Genomic DNA, 22,500 nt, shown 5'->3' on the forward strand with positions numbered 1-22,500 from the left:
ACACACACACACACACACACACACACACACACACACACACACACACACACACACACACACACACACACACACACACACACACACACACACACACACACACACACACTGGCTTGCACCCCGACCCACCACCGATGTCGTCATGTGTGCCTGTTGTGGTTGTGGTTTCAAAGGTCTCGTGGAGCGGCGTGCCAACAGAGGAGCGTGATGGCTGCTGGATTGGCGTGTACTCGCCCAGTGCAAACGTGAGCGCCATCCCGCCCATGGACTACCCTGCAACCGCCCCTTGGACAGCCACCGCCACGGTCAAGTACCAGTACTGCAAAGTTTGTAAGTCGTGGCGCTTGTTGTTGTTGTTCTGGTGTTGGTTCATAACGGCGTGTCACGCAGTGGAGGGTGGGCGTTGTTGTCCTTCTGCAGTCTCAAGGGCCAGTACATCCAGTTGATGCTGCGTGCGTTTGCATCCCGGGCTTGTCTCCACGTGCTCATGTTCCTTACCCCAACTGCTTGTCATGGATTATGTTATGGACGAATCGATTAGCCCCTGACTTCTACTCGACCGGTAGCGGCTCGTACCGCTTCAACCTGATCAACATGCGCGACGATGTCGTGTTCTGGCTCCTCTTTGGCGGCATCGACAAACCACGTGCCATCGCAAAGTGCGTGGCGGGAATAATGGTGTCTTGCCCCCACGGATGACCACTGTTGTTCCCCTCCATTCATTCCCCTCCATTCATTCCTTCCCTGCCCCCTCCCACCGTGTCCAATATGAACAGGACCTCGAGCATCTCCTTTAACGACACAGAGGTGCCCAAGCAGATTGTCACTGCGCTGACGGGCGACCCAACAGAGATGCGCGTGACATGGAACTCTGCCAGTGGCACGGGGGCCAAGCTGCGCTATGGTATCAACGGCCAGTCCAAGGTGCACACCATTGACGCAAACACGACGACATACACCAGGGATGACCTGTGCGGTGCCCCCGCCACCACTCAGGGCTGGCGTGACCCAGGTTACTTCCACACCGCCATCATCAAGGTGTGTGTGCTCTGTCTGTGTGTGCTCTGTCTGTGTGCGCTCTGTCTGTGTGCGCTGCCGGTTGGGGAAGCAAGGAACCAACAGCCACAATGAGACGGCGAGCAAACAGGAGGGAGAGAGAGGAGGAGGTGGGAGCGTGAGGTGTTCTGGCATGGGGCAGTGAGTGGGCACAAGAGGATATAGGGGCGACGTGCACTGACGAGGCATCCCTCTCACGTGTATCATGCTTGTTTTCATGGTTTGTTTGTTGTTGCCACTGTGTAGGGTTTGAAGCCAGGCAAGTCTGTCGTCTGGTACCAGTGCTTCAGCAACAACACCTGGTCCACCGTGCACGTGAGTCATTGTGTGTGTATACATGTGTGCATTTGTGTCCCATGCGAGTCTGGTGAGAACAACACACTCATCTCAAACGCTATTGGTTTTGCTTGGCCCTTCTTGCTCATGCACACACACACACACACACACACACACACACACACACACACACACACACACACACACACACACACACGCACACACACACACTGTGATGGACCAGACGTTTACGGCGGCCAAGCCTGCCGATGCCAAGGCGTCACTGCACATTGTCGCCACCGCAGACGTCGGTGCTGCCCAGCGCGACGGCTGTCACTACCACTGGGAGGTGCGCTACTCACGTGCTCTGGCCGCCCGCTTCGTGCGTGCGCATTGTCTGTGTGTGTGTATGTATGTGTGTGTGCAAACAGTCAGGGCATGAGTATGGTAATCTTCTTTGATGTCGGCCTGTTTTGTTGCGTTTGCAGCTCACCAACACCGTGCACCCCATGTTGCCTGTTTGCTTCATTTCGACTTTGTTGTACTTCTGGTTTGTGCTGCGCAGACCCCAGACGCCAATCTGACGTACATGCACATGGGCGAGCACGGCGCCGCCGATCTCGCCCTCCACATTGGCGACATCTCATGTCCGTTGTGCGTGTCCGTTGTGCGTGTCCATTGTGCGTGTCCGTTGTGCGTGTGCGTGTCCGTTGTGCGTGTGCGTGTGCGTGTGCGTGTGCGTGTGCGTGTGCGTGTATGTGTGCGTGTGTGTGCGTGTGTGCGTGTGCAATGCTGTGCCCGTCCTTATGCCGGGTTCTTTCCTTCCACATTGCTGATGGTGCCCTGTTGTCTCCTTGTTTACTTTGACTTGCAGATGCCACGGGCTACGCCTCCAAGTGGGATGTGTTCATGACGCAAGGTGCGAGCACATCATGGCATGCTTTTCTGTGTTGTCAATGGCATATGTGTATATGTGTGTATGTGTGCGTGCTGTGCCTTTTGTCTCATCCTCACAAGATCCTTCTGTTTTGTCGTCTGTGGCGTTGCTTTCTTCATGCACAGCCTCCCCACTTGCCGCAGCAACACCTCTGATGACTGCGCTTGGAAACCACGAGCAAGACTTCCCCGGCAAAGGTGCGCTTTCACACGTATGTATGCGCGTGTTTGTGTTTTGTGTAGGTTTTTGTCGTGTGCGTGCAGCATATCGTTTGTCGCGTCTTGTTCGTGTTTTGGTTGGTTGGTGGGTGTTTTTGTTTCGTTTGAGCGCACTCACACGTGGTTGTGGACGGATGTTGCTGCAGTTTACTACAACTCGGTTGACTCTGGTGGTGAGTGCGGTATTCCCACAGTGACCCGCTTCCCCATGCCCACCCCAACTGGCGACCAGGTTCGTGCGCGCTGTCAAGTGTCGGCTCTGCTGTTTTTGCGCACTGAGTGTGGTTGTGTTTTTTGACACGCACGTTCAAACGCGTGGACACACGCGCGCGTTCAACCATACACACGCATTCACACATACACACACACACATTCACACACACACACACACACACACACACACACACACACACACACACACACACACACACACACACACACACACGTTCGTATGCACGATCCAAACCCCAGCAAAAGGGCTGGTACTCGTTTGACATGGGCCCTGTGCACTTCTTGATGATGGACACGGAGCTTGAGTGCGGCCCGGGCAGTGAGCAGTACAAGTTCTTTCAGAAGGACCTCTCCAGTGTGGACCGCAACGTCACGCCTTGGATTGTCTTTGGAGGTGCGTGACGGACGGACACATGCAGGCGGCCCATGTTTGCAGCCGAACCTTGGGGATGATGTGGTTTGGTGTTTTTGCGTTTTGGTGTTTTGGTGTTTTTGCGCTTTGGCGTTTTGGTGTTTTGGTGTGCTTTCTCTTCTCAGCTCAACTCACGCAACCACACACCAAACCACGCGCACACACGCGCTCACACAACACAACACACACAACACACACGCCCACACAACACAACACACACACACAACCACACACACACACACACACACGCACACATGCTCACACATACACAACACACACACAACACAACCACACACACACACACGCTCACACACGCTCACACAACACAACACAACACAACACAACACAACACACACACACACACACACAGGTCACCGCCCCATGTACTATGTGCTTGAGGATGGCAGCCACATTGATCCGCATTTCCAGGTGCTGGAGCCTCTGCTGGTGAAGCACCAGGTGGACCTCATCCTTGTTGGCCACGTGCACAACGCGCTGCGCACGTGCCCCGTGAACAACGGGACGTGCCAGCAGCCGTCGAAGCAAGGCGGCTACGATGCCCCGATTCACGTGTGCATTGGCAATGGCGGCATGGGCCTGACCAAGATCCCGGAGACGCGCGCCGCCTGGACCGAGTACCAGGCCTACGAATGGGGTTACAGCACCATCGACGTCAACGCCACCCACCTCCACGTACGTGTGTGTGTATGATATGTTTGTGTCGTGTGTGCGTTCGTGTGTGTGTGTGTGTTTGTGTGCGTTCTTCGTGTTCGTGTTCGTGTATGTGGTTGTGTGTGTTTGTGTGATTGTCTTGTTTCCGCACTTCAAGATTTGACTCAAGCGACACACAGTTTTCCCTCAAGCACCTCGTTCCCTCACACTTACACACACACACACACACACACACACACACACACACACACACACACACACACACACACACACACACACACACACACACACACACACACACACACACACACACCACGAACATACGCAATCAACGCAGATGCAACTGTTTGCCGATGAGAGCAACGAGCTGCACCACGAGTTCACCATTGAGCGGTCCTTCCCACGCGACATGTCCGCCACTGGCGTTCCTCGTCGTGCTGCCGTTTGAACTTGGCGCCGCTGCGTGTTTTCTGCCCTCCTCTTTGTTGGAAAACACCATTTTCTGTCACCTGACCGCCGTTTTGCCACATCTTCCTGTGTTTCGGCGACCCTTCCCGCCACAATAAAAAAGCCCCACAACGAACAGCGCCCCCTGGGCACAACACACGCACACGTGCCTTCCTCTCCTCCTGCCATTCACACACGCCAAAATCGAAGAAGCAAAAAAACCCAGGTGAGCGAGCCGGCCGCGAGCCAACGCGCGTGGCAGTGGTGGTGGTGTTGAGTGGCGTGCATGGGGAGAGGGGGGCTGGAGGAGGCGCCAGGGGAGACTCAAAGAGAGAGAGAGAGTGTGTGTGTGTGTGTGTGTGAGAGTGAGTAAGCCGATGAAGAGACAGGGAGATGAAGGGCATAGCAGTTGCACTGCTGGAGGTGCAGTGGTTTGGTTGTTGGCGTGGGTGTGTGTATGTTTCAGTGTGTTGCACACAACACACAACATGCAGCGGATGGTGTGTTTGTCGGTGTTTGTCGGTGTGTGTCCTGCACCGCTCGTTAGACAAGGAGAGGAGTTGGCAGGCATGATTGACACACCACACACCAAACCACAATCACTGCAAGCAACCCATTCAGCCATCACCACAGTTCTTGATTCACCCACTGATCTGCACCCTGCCTGGGTTCCCGACACATTGTCAGGGTTCGACACACTCGCATCCGCCAACCACACAGCAACCATGGTGAGTTTGAAACATGTGTTTGTTACGCGCGCGCGCGCGTGTGTGTGTGCGCGCATGTGTGTTGTCATGTCGGGGTTCTGGGAAGAACCACGGTGTTGATGACGTGATGTTCGTTTTGCCACGTGTGCTCCTCGTGCGTGTGCGTCTGCTTCTCTGCGCCCCTGCGTGCGTGCGTGCCTGCCCACAACAACAACAACAACAACAACACACACACACACACACACACAGACACTCTCTCGTTCTCTCACTCTCCCACTCTCCCTTTTTCATTTCTCCATTGTCTCGTTTCGCTGCTTCCAATCACAACTCATCACTTACGCTTTCGCCGCTTCCACCTCGTTGCACACCACCACCACCACCACCACCACCATATTGTAACCAACGCAGATGTACAAGGAGCTTATCCAGTCCATGCAGCAGCGCCGCGCAGTTGCCGCTGCCCCCGCTGAGGAGGCCAAGTGGGATGCCCGCATGGACCACCCCGTGCCCCACACCAACGAGTACTACATGAAGTGCATGATCGGCGGCATTCTCAGCTGCGGTCTCACCCACACGGCCATCACCCCGCTCGATGTGACCAAGTGCAACATGCAGGTCAACCCCCAGAAGTACCCCAGCCTCTTTGGTGGCATGCGTACCATCATGGCCGAGGAGGGTGCCGGCGCCCTGATCAAGGGCTGGGCTCCCACCCTCATTGGTTACTCCATGCAGGGCTTCTGCAAGTTTGGCTTCTACGAGATTTTCAAGGATCTGTACGCCAACATGGTCGGCAAGGAGGCCGCCGAGGAGTACCGCGGCCTGCTCTGGCTCGGTGCCTCCGCCTCTGCCGAGTTCTTCGCCGACATTGCCCTCTGCCCCATGGAGATGGTCAAGGTCAAGGTCCAGACCTCCCCCGCCGGCACCTTCCCCACTGGCCTCGTCGCCGCCACCTCCCAGATGTCCAAGCAGTCTGCTGAGACGCGCTTCCCCTTTGGCTCCCTCATCCCTCTCTGGTCCCGTCAGATCCCTTACACCATGGCCAAGTTCTTCTTCTTCGAGAAGGTCGTGTCCGTCTTCTACACACACGTCTACACACAGCCCCGCGAGTCCTACAGCAAGGCCACCCAGCTCCAGGTTACCTTCATGTCCGGTTACATTGCCGGTGTCATCTGCGCCATCGTCTCCCACCCTGCCGACACCATGGTCTCGCTCCTTGGCAAGGCTGACAACAAGGGCAAGAGCATTGGCACCATCGCTTCCGAGTTTGGCTACAGCAACCTTGCCCTCAAGGGCATCGTTCCTCGCATCATCATGATCGGTACCCTCACCGGCCTCCAGTGGTGGATCTACGATACCTTCAAGACCGCCTTTGGCCTCGGTACCTCTGGTGCCTCTCCTGCCAAGAAGAACTAAGCGGGCTTCTTTGTCGTTGTTGTTCAGCGTTGTGGTTGTCCTTTTGTTTTGTCTTGTGGCTGTTTTGCTCGTTGTTGCGTGCTTCTTATGGCTCCCTGCCGCCGTCGTTGTCTCTCTACTTCCACTTCGATCTGTCGTGCCCATGTTTTTGTTTTTGTACTTTGCGTGCACGGCGCGTTTCTGTTGCTTGGGTTCGACACAGTACACCAACTACCATCAGCATCACCGTCACAACCGGTCGCCTGAACCCTGCGTGTGCAAGTACCCGCTGTGGGAGCCCCTCCTGGGTTTGTTTCGCTGGCCCGCCAGCCAGCTGCGGCGTTTGACCACAAACGGTTCTCGCCTGCACCACACCCCAGCCCCCTCTTGCTGTTCGCCCCCCCCCCCAGGCTGAGTCAAGGTAGACAGAAAAGTCTTTCTGTATTGTGTGGTCTCACACATTACCACAAACTGAAGCAATGCACAGTAGGAACACAAACAGAACATGTCACATGCATCGGTACACCCAGATGCATGGGCACTTGGGCGGAAAATAACAAAGAGATGGAGGGGAGAGAGTGTGTGCGCGCGCGCGCGCGCGTGTGTGTGTGTGTGTGTGTGTGTGGAAACGAGCAAGGGTCACTGAACGGGCTGAAACACTTGGGTTGAAGTTCCTCCTGAACAACAGTTACACAGACAGAGACAGACAAACAGACAGACAAACAGACATACACAGACACACACATGCACATGCGCCACACACACATGCACATGCGCTACACACACATGCACATGCGCTACACACACATGCACATGTCCCTCACTTCCACGTTGTTTTTGACGGGGTTGTGCGTGTGCTTCGGGAGCTGCGGGTGGTGCGTGTGGATGCTGCCGTTCCCGGCTTTGACGCAGGCGCCCCTCGCCGTGCTGTCGACGTTGTTCTGCTCGTGCGCGAACTTGCAGTCGATGAAGCTGTCAGTGTGTGCCGAGCGGTGGAGGCGAAGGGGTGGGAGAAGTGTGAGAACGGAGGGGAAGGCACAGACACAGACACAAACAAGCAAGCAAGCAAACAAAATGACGCAGGTCAAGAAAGCAGACAGACTAAATACAGCAACAACAGACACAAACCATCGTCTGCGAGGAGGTTGGTTTCCAGCTGCTGGCGCACCACTTCCAGGTTATCTGGTGTGAGCGAGCCCAGAACCACGCGGTGGGCGTGCGTGGCCATGTCGCCTTTCTTCGGGCGACACGATGCCGGCAGGTCGCCAACAATGAGGCCATCAGGGAACTTGTGCGACAGAACGCGAAGCCCTGGCGGCAACAACGATCACCAAGCAGTCATCCGCGAGTGTGTGTGTGTATGTGTGTGTGTGTGTGTGTGTGTGTGTGTGTGTGTGTGTGTGTGTGTGTGTGTGTGTGTGTGTGTGTGTGTGTGTGTGTGTGTGTGTGTGTGTACATGATCGCGTCAGCAGATGCGAATGCGGAAGGCGAGGAACGTTGAGACAATACAATGGATGTTAGTAAGACAAACAGAATGGGGCACAGGTGTATCCCATCCGGCGAGCAACACAGGCAGTACGTGTGTCTCACCTCCAGACAGCATGAACAGGTTGTCAATGCCATGCTGAACGAGCGATGTGGCCACCCGTGGTGCAACGCTCTCGTCCTCGTCATACACAACAATCACGCACCCTTCCTGCAAACACCAGGCCATGTCGCACACAGAGCAGCAGCCACAACAAAAAGCAGCAGCAGCAGCAGCAGCAAAAGCATCTGTAAGCTGAGGATTGACCATGTCGTTGTTGGACATTGCACAGCACTAAGGATGCAGTGCTGACAAGGGGGAACAGCGCATGCCGCTGCTTGATGCTTGCCTTGTTCTTGTATGCAAGGAGTTCCGGCGTGAGCATGTTTGTTGCGCGGGACAGCCGCGTGTAGGGAAACGATTTCGCTTCACACAACAGGTAAGGTGGTGACGGCGGGTGAGGGACGGAGCGGGGTAAATTGCACGACAAGCGGGTTGAAAGAGGGAGGGGAAGCTTGAACGAGGGAGGGAAGGGAAGGGAGGAGTAAGCGACGGAAGTCACAGACATACATGCAACAGAGACAGGCAGACAGATAGACAGACAGACAGACAGACAGACAGACACACACACACACACACACACAGACGGACGGACAGACAGACAGACACCCCCCACACGCACATACACAGCCCCCCCCGCGCACATACACAGACAAACACACAAACACAGGCCCCACACACCTCCCACGACGTGACAGGCTTCGTAGTCGTCTGATGAGCGAGCGTCGATGATCAGATATGGTCTGCTGGTGTCAACGGGCCGGCGGGTCGTGCGCTCGGCTTGTTGCAGCTCGCCAACCCCCGTGATGACGCTGATGTACACGCGTGAGTCATGGGCATGTGAGAGTTTGATCAACAGAAGCGCGGGTTGCAGTGAATGGGGAAAAGGATATGCGCGGATGGAGAACAAACGAATCAGGTGGCCCATGCCTGAACGAGCAAGGCCAACAACTGTACACAAACAGATAGACAGATAAACAGCTATTTCCGTCTTCCCCCACACACGGTCACATGGTGCAACCTGAGGAACGACGATGCAGTGCTGTTCATGGTGGCGTTGCTCTGGGCCGCGGATGTGTCCGGTCTGGATGCTGTGGAAGAGATGATACGGAGTGGCACATGCAAAGCGTCCACGCCAGAGGTGACACACGCAATGCACACGTCAGCATGTGTTGAAACAAGTGCAGCGGAGGCAGAGCGAAAAAGCACTCGAGGAGAGTCAAAGTGGGAAAGGCGCAGCACACGAGCATTGACATCGGCAGCACCTGGCATTGGCGGCTGTCCGACGGGCTCCTGAAAGCCGGTCGGTGGCTGCGGCTGAAACGTCGCTGCACACGCACGAGCAATAAAGCAATAAGCAAGCAACGGGGGTGAATGTGCCGCGCCGCGTGTTTTGAGGCGAGAGAGAGAGAGAGAGAGCGCGCGGTCAAACACAACAGTTGTGTCAAGTCGCTGCCACAAGTCGCGCATCTGCGCCATCCACGCCATCAGCAACAATCTGAACGAGAAAGCAAGTGAGAAAACAAGGGCGCGTCAACTTGGGAGAGCACAAGGCGTTGGAATGACATGCATCTGCATACCTGCTTCATCCAAATCGTCCTCGTCCACGTCTTGCTGCAGTTTGGATTCTTCCACTTCAACGATCTGCGTGGGCGTCGTCGCGCAATCACACGCAAGTGAAGCACGACAAACATGGTCACACAAAGATGCACGCGTGCGGAATTGAGGGTGTGAAGGGGTAACACAGCAGGGGCAGCACAGCAGGGGCAGCACAGCAGGGGCAGCACAGTAGTGGAAGTGGTGCTCCGCAACGCGCGTCCATCCGCTTCGAAGATATGTGCGTACCAGCTGAACGAGGGTGGTTGCCTTGATGCGGCGGAAGATCTCATCCTTGCGGTACTTGAAGTCTGCACACAGAGGATGGTGTAAGGTGTACGGGCTTTTGGTTGTATGCGTGTATGTTGGGGAAGGACCAACACGCACGTAAAGTCATACAGACACACAGATGCAGGCACGATCTCCCTGTCTCTGTCAGGCATTCCCACTGCTGGCCAACAACAGGTGGTGGTTACGTACGCTTCTTGACGTAGTCCACACGCTCTTGATGCTTGCTCATGGAGCTACCAGTGTCGATGCGGCTACGCACATTCTTGAACTTTGGGTTGCGTGGCACCTTCTTGTCCAACGCCTGCAGTGCAACCACAAGCAGACAAGAAGCATGCATGAGATCGCAACGACATCTGCACAACAGACGCAAACTCGTGCAGACATACAACCAACCAGCACTCGCAAAAAAGACAGATAGACAGAGAGACACAGAGACAGACAGACAGAGAGTCAAACAGAGGGAGAGACAGACAGAGAGATAGAGAGACAGAGATACAACCAGGCATGCACTCACACATCCAAACATACAAGCACTCTCACACATACAAGCGCACACGATCCCCAACATCCCCACTCACACTCGTTTTCGGTTTTCGGCTCGTCATCCTTTTTGGTCGTTGCTGTGGTCGCGAGAATTTGTGTAAATCATTACCATTTCTCTACATCCACCACACACACACACACACACACACACACACACACACGACGGCGATGAGCAGCAACGTGGGAGGCTTGGTGCGACAGCACTTGCGGTCACTGCGCAGCGTGGTGGCCAGCTTTTTCCAGCCACCAACCATGCCTCCACTGGCGCCACAGCTTGCACCATGTGCAGCACCGGGCCTTTCCTTGTGGGGCACTCACCAGGCACAAGACAGTGAGGGCCTCGTGGCGGAACACAGCAGTGGCGACACCAGCAACCCGCTCTCCGTGTTTGGCACTTCCATCGTCCTCATGGCCGTGCCCAAGCGCCGCACATCACACAGCAAGAAGCGCATGCGCATGACAACAAAATACCTGAAGAACAAGTCCCACTACCAGAAGTGCAAGCATTGCGGCGAGCTGTGCATGCGCCACCACATTTGCCCCGGTTGCATCGAGCTCTGGAAGAAGCAGAACCCACAACACAGCTCAGAGTCCCCCAACAACCAGCAAGACTACTAAATCCACCAACAACCACAACCCTACCCTCGTGTCACTTAGTTTGTTCACACTCACCCTTTCCCTTGCTTCGGCCCCTTGCCATCTTTGTTTGTTCGATTGTGTATGATGTGAGTGCTGGCATATGTGTATGGAATTGGTCGGTTTCTGTGAAGATTCCAACACACGTGCCCCGTGTGTTGTTTGTGTGTGTGTGTGTGTGTGTGTGTGTGTGTGTGTGTGTGTGTGTGTGTGTGTGTGTGTGTGTGTGTGTGTGTGTGTGTGTGTGTGTGTGTGTGTGTGTTGTTTGTGTTGTTTGTGTGTGTGTGTGTGTGTGTGTGCCGTGTCGTTTGCTCGGATGGATGTGTCATTTTTCCACCTTGTGCTTGTTGTTGTGTATTGAACTGGCGAGTAAACGTAAGCAACAAACACACAGGGTGTGGGAACACCATACGACTAACTGAAGTTGACGTATCCAACAAGGAGGCACCACGAAATGCTCAAACATAACCACACACAACAACCATACACAAGGTTTCTCCCGTCTTCACTCAAGTTCACTGGCGACTGGAGGGTGTGTGTGTGTGTGTGTGTGTGTGTGTGTGTGTGTGTGTGTGTGTGTGTGTGTGTGTGTGTGTGTGTGTGTGTGTGTGTGTGTGTGTGCGTGTGTGTGTGTGTGTGTGAGGAGTGGAAATTCAGTGGAAGCAACCAGAGAACCGCATTGTGGCGACTTACACAGCAACAAAAACAAGTACAAGAATAACCACAAGAACAACAACCAAAAGAGTAACTCATCAATCACCGCCGCCACCACTGCCACCACCACTACCACCACCACTGCATCCATGCCTCACCCCTGTCCGCGGCGCTTGAAGCGACGGCCGTGTCCACGGCGACCGGCCCGGCCACCGCGCCCGCGGCCACGACTCCCGCGCTGGGCCTGATGCAACACAAAAAGGAGGGAGGCAAGGGGAGGCAAGAAAGTATGGAGAAGGTGGGGTGAGAGATGGTCTGTGACGGAACAAGGGAAGAAAGGAAAGAGGGGGGCACAGCCATGGCAGCGACACATGGCACACGGTGCTACAGCAACAAGCAGCAGCAGTAGCAGGTAGAGGGCTTGACCCATGCAAAACGATGAGCAATGCGTCAGTCACCCACCCCGGCCGGTGCAGACGACGGGCGCTGCTGCTGCTCTGGTTGGGGCGTCATCACAATCGGGTTGCGAACTCGGTACGCTGCAGGACAAGATGAGCAAGCACGCAAGTAGCAGCTCCAGATGAGCACGGAAGTGGGGCAGGGAAGGGGGAGGGCAAGATGTGGCATGTAATCACAACCAAATTGTGCAAGCTTGTCTTGCACAGAGACGGGCAAACAAACAAACAAACAAACAAACAAACAAACAAACAAACAAACAAACAAACAAACAAACAAACAAACAAACAAACAACAAACAAACAAACAAACAAACAAACAAACAAACAAACAAACAAACACGCAAGCAAAGCAAAGCAAACAAACAAACAAACACGCAAGCAAAGCAAAGCAAACAAACAAACAAACAAACAAACAGCCATGGTTTGTACTTCTTCCGGTTGTTGCTGGCGTCGCTGGCGTGGCACTGGTTGTCTTGGCAGGTGTGGTGGCGGCTGCACTCGCCGCTCCATCTGTTGCGTCGTTATCATCATCATCGTCACCGTTGTCGCCATCACCAGCACCCTCCTCACCCTCGCCTTCTTGTGTTGCATCGTCGCCAGCATCGTCATCATTGTCGTCGCCGTCATCATTGTCACCAGCGGTGCCTGTTGCTGAGGCATCATCATCACCGCCTTCGTCCTCGCCAAAATCATGCTGCACATTCAGTAAATACAATCCGCAGCGCACATGCAAGCAGGACGTCAGCTTGTTGAGCACTGGAACAGAGCGTAGCATAAAACCCAAACAAGCAAGCAAGCAAGCAAACAAGCAAGCAAGCAAGCAAGCAAGCAAGCAAGCAAGCAAGCAAGCAAGCAAGCAAGCAAGCAAGCAAGCAAGCAAGCAAGCAGCAAATGCACACACCTGCTCTTCAATGTCGAGGACATCTGTGAGTCCCTCCTCAGGCTCTTGCGCTTCTTGTGCGCCTGCCTCACCTTCCTCAGCGGTCTCACCTTCCTCCATCGCTTCGTCTTCCTCACCAGCACCTTCGTCCTCTTCCTCCTCCATGCCCATCCCTGCTTCCTCCTCCTCCTCCTCGCCGCCTTGCTCCTCGCCCTCTCCCTCTTCCTCGGGGTAGTCCTGCCCTGCCTCTCCGCCTTCCTCTGTGACGGCGGCACCTTCCGTGTCGTCTTCACCCTCGTCCTCAGGCATACCAGTCTCCGCCTCCTCTTGGCCACCTGCTTCCTCTTCTTCGTCTTCAGCCACGCCTGCGGCCTCCTCGTCGCCCTCATCCATCGCTTCGCCCGCTTCCTCTGCTGGCTCCTCGCCCTCTGCCATCTGCGGCTCGGCCTCACCCTCTTCCTCATCCTCCTCTTGCTCAACTGCTTCTCCGTCCGCTGCTGGCGCTGTTTCGTCCTCTGCGCCTTCTTCCACCACACCCTCGCCCTCCTCCTGTTGCTCCTCACCTGCCGCTGTCTCCTCTTCGCCCTCGTCCTGCTGCTCCTGTTCTTGCTCGGCAGCACCCGCTGTCGCGGCGTCCTGCTGGTCGTGCAGCGCTCCCTCCATGGCCTCCTCCCCTGCCGCCTCGGCCAGCTCCTCCGCAAGCGACGGCTCGTGCTCTTCTTCCTCCTCTGCTTCCTCTTCCAGAGCCTCAAGTTCGCCTGCCATCATCGCGCCCTGCTGGTCTTCGCTTTCCTCTTCTTGTTCTTCCTGTTCCTCCTCCTCCTGCGCAACTGCTGCACCCTCCGCTTCCTCTGTCACCTCCTCCCCTGCCTCCGCAGTTGCCTCTGCTTCCTTCTCCTCCTCGGGCTGGGCCTGCTCCCCTGTTTCCACCTCTTCCACCTCCTCGAGAGCTGGAGCAGCTGCCTCTGCCGGCTGCTCTGCTTCGCCCTCCTCAGCAGATTCAACCTCCTCCACCTCGGGTTCCTCCTCTTGCGCTGCGGGCGCGGCCTCTGGCACGCCCTCGCTCGCCGCCACTTCCTCAACAACAGGCGTGGTCGGCTCGGGCTGCTCCTCTGCTTCTTCCTCAGCAGCAGCTGGTGGCGCGGCCGACTCCTCCTCTTCCACGGTCACCACGTCCTCGCCCATCTTCACAACCTGGCAATGTGCACACATCAAAGTTCACATGAGCAAGTTCAACGGCAAGTACACACATGAAATCACGCAACATACAACACACACACAGCCTACAACATACACACAGCCTACAACACACAGACACACAGACACACAGACACACCTCTTCCTCCTCAGCTTGGGGCGAGGGTTGCTTAGCAGCTTGTTCCTTGTGTGCCTCTTCCTTCTTTGACTCTTCCTCCTTTGCCTTTGCGGCTGCGGCCTTCTCGCGGGCAAGTGCCGCTGCGAGCTTGCTCTTCTTGGCAGCAAGTTCACCCGCGCCCTCTTCCTCAAACGACGGCATCGCCACGGGCTTTGTGGGCTTGGCCCGTTTTCCTGCTCACGCACATGCACACAATGAGATCAACAGAGTACGTGAGCATGCGTATGTGCAGGTCGTGAGCATGCGTGTGTGTGTGTGTGTGTCGTGTGCGTGTGTGTGTGTGTGTCGTGAGCGTGCACGTGTATGTGCTTCGTGAGAGGCAAAGTAAATACATGACGACAGAGAAAAAGCAGCCAGGACTTGACATAAACTTGCACACGCACACAAACCTTGCTGTGCGCGCTTTGGCATTGGCGTATCAACGTGCACCTCGGAAGCCTAACAAAACAGACACGCCGCCACGTTAGCTCTTGCACAGACTTGGCTCAAACTACAGGAAAGGCAGGTGACTGTGATAAATCCTACACGCGTGCAACACACACACACACACACACACACACACATAAACGCGCTCCTTGTGTACCTTGCGAACTGGGCGTGGCTGTGCTGCGGCTGCTGTTGTTGGCGTTGGGGCCTGCTTGAGCTTGGCTTGCTTGGCAGCAACACCACCTGTGCCTGCAGCTGCGCTTGCATCTTCCCCGGTTGATGAGGCGCGGCGCTTCTTCGCAGCTGCTGTGCCGGCAGCCGGTGTGCCCACCGCCGACGCCTTTGCACTCGCACTCGCACTCGACTTGCGGCGACGCGCAGCAGCAGCAGCAGCGGCGGCACCAGTCGTAGCAGGGGTGGCGGGCGCCGTTGTTGCCGGTGCCGGTGCCGCTGGCGTTGCTGGCGCTGTGGATGGCGCAGTGCTGGCTGCAAGCTGCTTCTTCAGCTGCTCCACCTGACGCTGAAGCATCCTGTCGAAACACAACCACACCAAGCAGGCAGCATGGGGGTTGGTGAGCGTACAGAAAAAGCGAGGCAGTGTGCACAGAGGATAATTCAAAGCAGCCTTCAAAGCATGCGGGTTACAAATACCACAATGCAGCCAAGTGAAGAACACAACACAACGCACAGCACAGCACAGCACAGACAGCACGCAACCGAGCAAGCAAACCTTGCGCGCGTCTCTGCCTTTGCCACTGCCTCCTGGGAGGTCTTGAGCTTCTCCGTCAGCTCCTGCACCTGCGCCTGCGCCGTGTCTGCCGCCTCCTTAAACTTGGTGCGCTCGCTGGCCAGCGTCTTTGCCTTTGTCGCCAGCTGTCAGACGGGAGTGCGTGCGTGTGCCAATGTGTGTGTGTGCCAATGTGTGTGTGTGCCAATGTGTGTGTATGTATCATGTGAGAAGCCAATGCAGAGCGTGCGCTGCTTGAAAAACATGTCGACGCAGCGCCTTACAGCTGGCTCACAGCACATGTGCGTTCTACGGTACCTGGCTGAATCTGCCACGAAGCTGTGGGGAGAGGAGAGGAGAGGAGAGGAGAGGAGAAGGGAGGGGACGAGCAGGGCAATGCGATGTGGTAAGGTGTGGCAAGGAATACGAACACACACACACACAAGCAAGCGCGCGCACACAGACACAGACACATCGACACAGACACAGACACATCGACACAGACACACACACAGGTAGACACAAGCAAACGCACACACAGAGACAAGCAAACGCACACACAGAGACAAGCAAACGCACACACAGAGAGTAAATGTACCTGCTGCCAGCGGGCGCCACTGTCTGCCTCCTTGATGGCGTCGGCCGTGGCCTTGCGAGAGACCTCGAGTTCCTCCCGCGCCTTTGCAAGGTCGGCCTCAAGTGTCTCCTTGGTCTGCGCCAGCCGCTGCTCTGCGGCCGCAACCTTCGCCTGCAGGGCCTCCTTCTCCTTGGTGTTGGCCTGCTGCTCCTGGCGGATGCGCCGCGACACCGACTGCAGTCGCCGGAATTGCTCCTGCCGGGCACAGCATGATAAAGAGCACAGGCAGCGGCGAAGACCAGCGCGCGTGAGTGGGACGACAGTTTGATGCAGAAGAGGAAACGAGCGAGCGCACGAACACGCGGACATGTGCGTGTGCCAGCTGTTCTCGCCATGTTTTTTCACACAGGCACGCATGTGTTGCATTTCACACACAAGCAAATTATAGCAGTCAGCAAGGAGACACCATCCAAGGGCCACACCAGGAGCTTGTCGTATTTCTCCTGAATGGCCGCTGTCTCAGCCTTGTGCTCTTCCTCTTTCTTCGTCTACAGTGCAAGGAAGGGAGCCAGAAAGGCAGGGTGACATGGTGATGAGTGCGCGCGCTGACATTCAAGTCGTGGCGTGCGTGCGTGCGTGCGTCAATGTGTGGATCAACAGCATCAGCGCGCAAGGGTGCCGTGATTGTCACCTGCTCGGCCTTGAGGTCTCTGATTTCTTGCTCGAGAAGAGCACGAGTCGACTCCCACATGGTCTCCTTCTCCTGCAGCGACTTGATTTGCTGTCGAATCATCATGTGCGTGCACCACCACACGTGAGGTGAGCGCCAGCCACGAGACTGGGCAACGTACACGTCTCGCGCTACGTGCGTCGACAATGGCGATCGCAGGCAATTAATGAAGAGGGGCACATGTGCGGCAAGGGCACATGCACTCGCATGTGCGCGTGGGCTCACCTCTGGGTCAACGGAGTTGTACATGTTGAGGATAGCCTGGATACGGCGCTGGCAGCTGGTGTGCAGAAATCAGGAAAAGGGGGAAGGGAGTCGGCGTTGAGCCACAAGGCAAGGGTACGGAGGATAGCATGCCAACAACAGCAATGAGAAGAAGAAGCCACAGAAACACAGCACAAATACTCACACATGACACGAAAAAACACACACGTGCCACACGCATGAAACACACAGAGAGGTGAACGCACGTCTGCTCGGACTTTTCGGCGTTTCGCTTTTCCTCGCGCAGCACGACGGCCTCCCGCTCCAGCTCTTGCACGCGCTTCTGCAGCGGATTGAGGCGGAGCTCGGCCTGCAGCAGCCTGCACTCATCGCCAGGTGGCGTCGGTTGGTGTGAGTGGTGTTGACAACGGTGCAAACCAAACGCGCGCGTGTGTGCATGTGCATATGCGTGTGCGTGTGTGCGCGCGTGCGCGTGTGTGTATGTGCGTGTGTTTGTGTATGTGTATGTTTCAAGGGAAGAATGCAAGTAGGAAGGGAGCACACGTCATGCACGTACTTCTTCTCCGACTCCTGGCGCTTCTGGTCGGACTCGTTGAGCTGCTCGCGCAGCAACTTGTTGCTGTCCTCCAACAGGTTCAGCTTCTCCACCTATGCATCGCACGCACGCCAGCGATCAGCAGTTGCAATAAACGGTTGGCAGCAGAGCAGCAGCAACAGTGGCTTGGAAAAATCAGTTCACAAGCAGAGCACCCGAACCAAGCATTTCCGCACACACACACACACGCACACACACCTTCTCCATGAGCTCGCGGTGCTGTGCTGCGGTGAGAGCTTGTTCGTTGCTGCGCTCGCGCTGTGCATTCAGCTGCTCCCTGGTCTGTGCCAGCTGCTTCTGCAGGTGCCCAATCTGCTGCGTGAGGCGGTTGATCTCGAGCTTCAGCTGCTCGCACTCTGTCTCGAAGATCTCCGCGCGGTTGCGGTGGTGCCGCACAATGTCCCACAGCTCCTGCGATGAAGCAGAGTCGCCCGACGCAGACGCAGCCTCCTCCTTACCGGCAATCTGTTCACAACCCCACACCAGCGCATGCATGTGTGTACGTGTGTACGTGCACGTGTGTGTGTGCACGTGTGTGTGTGCACGTGTGTGTGTGTGTTGGGCAATGATGGACGTTTCATGTGATTGATTGGCAGCATCAGTTGTGAGTTTGTGAGTTCTCGCGCGCGTGCGCGTGTATGTGTTGGTAAAGTGTTGATGGGACACAAACTCAAGTGGAAGGTTACGGCGCACTCGCACTCGCACTCGCACTCGCGTGTCTAGTCCACGGGGGCGAGAAGCAAGCGCACCGAGTCATCGGCGCTGAGGCGGGAGTGCTGGAGGGACGTGAGCTTGGCGTTCATCTCGTCAATGTGCGAGTGGAGCGTCTTGTTCTGCGCCTCCGTGTCCTGCAGGCGCGTTGTCAAGCGCTCAATGTCCTCAGCTGTGGGCGTAAGCAGTGAGAAGGCATGGTTAGGAAAACAAGAAGGCATGATCTGGCGCAAAGCACACGAGCGCGCAACAATTGGCGCCAAATAGCCGTTGGCACAGGGCAGGAGGCAAGTACGGAACACGTACTCAAGTGCTTGCGCTGCTCCTCAAGGGCGGCCTTTGCAGTCGCGGCCTCACCCTTGGCCGTTTCAAGCTCAGCCTTGACATTGGCATGCTACTCGAGCAGACAGGGACAACGAACAGCCCAAGTCAAAACGAGATGAGCATTTGGGAATGACAGCAGAATAAAGGCACAAGAGAGCATAAACAACCCGCACAGATCCCTACAGACATGCACACACCTGCTGCTGTGTTTCCTCGAGCTGGGCACGGACGCGGCGAAGCTCGTCCACATCCTTTGCATGGTTGAGCATCTCCACCTCGTACTTTTGCGATGCTTCCTTGAGCAGCCTGAGGGAGGCATGTCATCAAACAAGGGCATGTGTAAGGCATGGAGAAGTGGCAACCAACACGAGCAACGAGAACAACCATCATACCTACCAACCGCGACCAACAGCAATGAACAAGTGTGTCTGTGCGTGCGTGTGTGTGTGTGTGTGTGTGTGTCTGTGTGCAAACACGTACTCTTGCTGTTTCTTTGAGTGAGCGACGGCCTCAGCCTCGTGGCTGCGGGCGTCTGCCTCGGCCTTCTCTGCCGCTGCAAGCTTGGCCTCAGCCTCAGACAGCTTGAGCGTGCTCTCCTTGCGCGCAGTGAGCAGGTCCTGTTCAACCTGCTCCAGCTTCTCATGCAGCTCTGCATTGCGCCTTTCATGCTCCTCAATCTGTGTCACATCGCACGCGCAACAAAGGCGTAAGGTGTAACTGGTGTCGTGGGAACGACAACAGCTGCACATCTTGCTACAGAAAAACAAATGAGTATGCTGAGCAATGACATGCGGCACGCAGTGGCGGTGTTCGTGTTTACCTCGGCCTGCAGTGTCTTGACGTCGGCCTCATATTTCGTTTGGCGGGCAGTCATCTGCACGCACGTTTACATTTTCATGGGTGAGTGCATGGAACGTACAATTCGAGGGGAGATGGCATGAGCGACATGGTCATATGCATGCACACACACACACACACACACACACACACACACACACACACACACAAACAAGCAAACAAGCAAGGGAGCACATGAGTACAGCCACAATTTCGTCACACACACACACACACATACACGGGCGCGCACCTCCTTCTTGAGCTGCTCGGTGTTATCTGAGAGGTCCTTGTAGGCTGCCTCGCTTGCGGCGCTGATGGCCTTGTACTGGGCAACGGATTCGTTGGCGGCCTTTAGCTCGGCTTGCGCCTGCTTCAGCTGGTCCATCGTCGCCTTGAGCTGTTCGGAGAGCGTCTTGTCGCTGCTGTCGTCCTGCGCTTCCTTTGCTTGCCCGGCTGCACCCGTCGCAGGTTATCTTTGGTGTGACTTGGAGGTGCTTCGCAAAGTATGCACAGCACAACACGTTTGCAAGCACCCAGTTGCCTACTTGCTACCCTTCACCTCTCACACGCACAGTCACACTGACGCACTGTGTCTGTGTCTGTGTCTGTGTGTGTGTGTCTGTGTCTGTATGTGTGTGTGTGTCTTTGTCTTTGTCTGTGTCCCACCCTTGGCCTCCCTCCCTCGCATTGGTTGTACTTACCCAGCATGAGGTCGAGCCTGCTCTCGGCGTTTTCGAGCTGCTTCTGCTTCGATTGCAGCTCCTTCTCCATCGCCTCCAGCTGGCCCTTGACTGAGATCTGCATATAATGCGTGGGGGAAAGGAAGAGTGCGGGTCTTGGTTACACAGCAAGCACGCGCGCAGTTGCACTCAAGCACTACACGCCAAACTTAAACGCACGCACACACACACGCACACGCACGCACACACACGGATCCATACCAGCTCCTCGCGTGTGGCTTGGTGGGCGGTCTTCTCGTTGGAGATGGCCTGGCGCGCCTGCTCAAGCTCAGCGTTGACGCGGGCAATGCTGGCGCTGTGCTGCTGTCGCACTTCCTCCAGCTGCTTCTTCGCAAGCGTGTTCTCCTGCTCAAGCTGCTCGTTCTTCGACGAAAAGCTATCGGAACAAAACGGAGAAAAAACCACATCGATTTCAGGTGAGATACTGAAGGTGAAACCATTGGCTTGCACACCCGCACCACGCAATGCTATTGTTGCACACAACACAGCAGCTCGTCCCGCCAAAGCAAAACGGACACGCGAAACATGCAAAGTGTCTGCGCATGCACCTGACCCAGCACTCAGAGAGTACATGTCATACACCACGCGAGCAGCACCTTCGCTTCAAGTCTTCCTCCGAGCGCTTCATTTCCTGCTGCAGCATCTGCAGGCTCTTGAGGAGCGTGTTTTGGCTCTTCCGCTCGGCCAGCAGGTAGTCGTTCTCCTGGCGCAGACGCGCCTCGCTGCCCTCAAGCATTGACACCCGCTCCTTCATCGAGTCGTGTTGGATCTGCACAGCGCAGTACACAAGCAGGGAGATGGGGGTTGTTGCAGCGTGAGCGCAGGCATGGAGGATAGCGCAACGAGACAAGGCCAAGCACGCGAGCAAACAAAGACAAATGGATGCACCTGGAGGCGGCGCAGGTTGTCCTCTGCCTCTGCGGCGCGCGTTTGGGCCGCCTGCAGCTTCGTCTGCGCCTCAACAAGCAGATTGGCCGACTGCGTCGACTTGTCCAGCAGCCGCTTGTTCTCCGCCCGCAGCGCATTGACAGAGGACTCAAGGTCCTTGTACCGGTCGCCGAGGTAGTCGTTGTGGGCGCTGAGCTTTGCGTTCTCCATGCGGGCGTCGGAGGCCTGCTGCCGCGCCTTCTCCAGCTCCTCGTTGAGCATGCGGTCCGTCTCCTGCCGTTCCTTCCTGTACGCCTCAAAGTCAGCCTGCAACTCCCGCAGCAGCCGGCTGTTGTCTGCGCCGCGCGATGGCGGCGTGTGCAGCATGCTCGAGCCAGCACCGCCTGTGCCCGCGGGTGTCGTCGGCACAGACGCGTGCGATGGTGTGCGCTGCTGTTGCTGTTGCCGCTGCTGCTGTTGCTGTCGCTGCTGTTGAGAGGGCGACATGATGAGGCGGGTGGTGGTTTCCGGGTCCTTGCCCACAGCAAGGCACGCCTCCGAGTACAGCGCCTTGAACATGTCGCGCTGCTTGGTGAGGGCGTCGACCGTGTGCTGGTGGCGCTCGCGGGCCTGGCGCAGCTCCTGCAGGTTTTCCAGCGCATCCTGCAGCTGCTTCTCCAGCTCCTCGTTTGCTGCTGCCCGCGCCCGCTCGGCCTCCTGCGTGTTCTGGTCGCTCAGCTCGCGCACCTTGAGCATGAGCTTGACGTTCTGCTCCTGCAGGGTGCGGATGCTGTCCACGGCGACCAGGTCTGCGTTGAGCGAGTCCATGCTCTGCTGCGCCGCGTCCTCTGCGGCGAGCGGCTCTGTGGTCACCGTCCCGCCGCTCAGCTCCGTGATGCGCGCAAGCAGCTGCTGGATCTGCGCAGACAGGTCTGCCACGGTGCCCTCCATGCGCTGGTTCACGCTCTGCAGCCGCGTTGCGCGGGACTGCTCCTTGCGCCATGCGGTCTCCAGCTGCTCGTACTCCCGGTGGCTCTCCTCCAGGCTCGCTGTCAGCTGCCGCTTGGCCAGCTCGCACTGCTCCAGCTCCGCCTTTTGCCGTTGGAACAGCGGCGCCTTGGCCTCCACGTCCTGCAGAATCTGCTGCAGGAACTCCTCCAGGCGCGTCACCTCCTGCCGCTCAACCATGAGCGCCTTGCGCGTGTTGACGAGCTCGGTCCACATCTCCGTGAGTGACATGCCCTCCTTGAGCGCGGTGCTGGCCACGGCGGCGGATGGCGACAGCATGCTGGCCGGGTCCTCCTCCACCACCTTGCTCTTGCGCAGCAGGTCGTTTGCGTTCGCAAGCTCGGCCTTGATGTTGCTGTTCTGCTCCTCG

At 56.5% G+C, this 22,500-nt stretch overlaps 5 protein-coding genes across 5 annotated transcripts in view; 3 read left to right on the forward strand and 2 right to left on the reverse strand.

Annotated features, from left to right (window-relative positions):
- The first annotated feature begins 167 nt into the window (after nt 1-167).
- Nucleotides 168-4,417, forward strand: PTSG_13240 (uncharacterized protein). The gene is made up of 12 exons (XM_004996943.1): nt 168-327; nt 539-656; nt 774-1,035; nt 1,300-1,368; nt 1,574-1,678; nt 1,895-1,976; nt 2,204-2,248; nt 2,392-2,463; nt 2,631-2,716; nt 2,956-3,109; nt 3,498-3,820; nt 4,137-4,417. The coding sequence occupies exons 1-12, from the start codon at nt 261-263 to the stop codon at nt 4,245-4,247; spliced, it is 1,494 nt and encodes a 497-aa protein (XP_004997000.1). The 5' UTR covers nt 168-260; the 3' UTR covers nt 4,248-4,417.
- Nucleotides 4,374-6,588, forward strand: PTSG_11883 (phosphate carrier protein). The gene is made up of 3 exons (XM_004996944.1): nt 4,374-4,472; nt 4,934-4,974; nt 5,362-6,588. The coding sequence occupies exons 2-3, from the start codon at nt 4,972-4,974 to the stop codon at nt 6,364-6,366; spliced, it is 1,008 nt and encodes a 335-aa protein (XP_004997001.1). The 5' UTR covers nt 4,374-4,472; nt 4,934-4,971; the 3' UTR covers nt 6,367-6,588.
- Nucleotides 6,589-6,771: 183 nt separating this feature from the next.
- Nucleotides 6,772-10,451, reverse strand: PTSG_02510 (uncharacterized protein). Its single transcript, XM_004996945.1, has 11 exons — nt 10,396-10,451; nt 10,007-10,118; nt 9,776-9,837; nt 9,511-9,574; nt 9,196-9,258; nt 8,952-9,021; nt 8,612-8,742; nt 8,220-8,296; nt 7,936-8,041; nt 7,474-7,656; nt 6,772-7,317 (listed from the first exon to the last, which is right to left on the reverse strand). The coding sequence occupies exons 1-11, from the start codon at nt 10,420-10,422 to the stop codon at nt 7,166-7,168; spliced, it is 1,047 nt and encodes a 348-aa protein (XP_004997002.1). The 5' UTR covers nt 10,423-10,451; the 3' UTR covers nt 6,772-7,165.
- A 77-nt stretch (nt 10,452-10,528) lies between these two features.
- Nucleotides 10,529-10,978, forward strand: PTSG_02511 (50S ribosomal protein L32; the record flags this gene model as incomplete). The annotated part of the gene is made up of 1 exon (XM_004996946.1): nt 10,529-10,978. The coding sequence occupies one exon, from the start codon at nt 10,529-10,531 to the stop codon at nt 10,976-10,978; it is 450 nt and encodes a 149-aa protein (XP_004997003.1).
- Nucleotides 10,979-11,332: 354 nt separating this feature from the next.
- The window catches only part of PTSG_02512 (uncharacterized protein), a 14,132-nt gene continuing 2,964 nt past the window's right edge, over nt 11,333-22,500 (reverse strand). The window contains exons 7-33 of the mRNA XM_004996947.1: nt 21,144-22,500; nt 20,852-21,024; nt 20,457-20,631; nt 20,217-20,313; nt 19,766-19,968; nt 19,499-19,552; nt 19,159-19,355; nt 18,876-18,984; nt 18,661-18,748; nt 18,393-18,526; nt 17,842-18,108; nt 17,605-17,696; nt 17,294-17,407; nt 17,049-17,103; nt 16,785-16,874; nt 16,576-16,641; nt 16,115-16,348; nt 15,835-15,855; nt 15,520-15,662; nt 14,947-15,319; nt 14,753-14,801; nt 14,325-14,536; nt 13,010-14,182; nt 12,538-12,802; nt 12,113-12,189; nt 11,809-11,894; nt 11,333-11,521 (exon numbers count right to left, since the gene is read on the reverse strand). The exon at nt 21,144-22,500 is cut by the window's right edge and continues 494 nt beyond it. Coding sequence (XP_004997004.1) covers nt 11,512-11,521; nt 11,809-11,894; nt 12,113-12,189; nt 12,538-12,802; nt 13,010-14,182; nt 14,325-14,536; nt 14,753-14,801; nt 14,947-15,319; nt 15,520-15,662; nt 15,835-15,855; nt 16,115-16,348; nt 16,576-16,641; nt 16,785-16,874; nt 17,049-17,103; nt 17,294-17,407; nt 17,605-17,696; nt 17,842-18,108; nt 18,393-18,526; nt 18,661-18,748; nt 18,876-18,984; nt 19,159-19,355; nt 19,499-19,552; nt 19,766-19,968; nt 20,217-20,313; nt 20,457-20,631; nt 20,852-21,024; nt 21,144-22,500 — 5,914 coding nt within the window. The 3' untranslated portion in view covers nt 11,333-11,511. The remainder of the gene's footprint in view (nt 11,522-11,808; nt 11,895-12,112; nt 12,190-12,537; nt 12,803-13,009; nt 14,183-14,324; nt 14,537-14,752; nt 14,802-14,946; nt 15,320-15,519; nt 15,663-15,834; nt 15,856-16,114; nt 16,349-16,575; nt 16,642-16,784; nt 16,875-17,048; nt 17,104-17,293; nt 17,408-17,604; nt 17,697-17,841; nt 18,109-18,392; nt 18,527-18,660; nt 18,749-18,875; nt 18,985-19,158; nt 19,356-19,498; nt 19,553-19,765; nt 19,969-20,216; nt 20,314-20,456; nt 20,632-20,851; nt 21,025-21,143) is intronic.

This window comes from Salpingoeca rosetta (genome assembly GCF_000188695.1).
Source record: "Salpingoeca rosetta unplaced genomic scaffold supercont1.5, whole genome shotgun sequence".
In the NCBI taxonomy this organism is placed as follows: domain Eukaryota; class Choanoflagellata; order Craspedida; family Salpingoecidae; genus Salpingoeca; species Salpingoeca rosetta.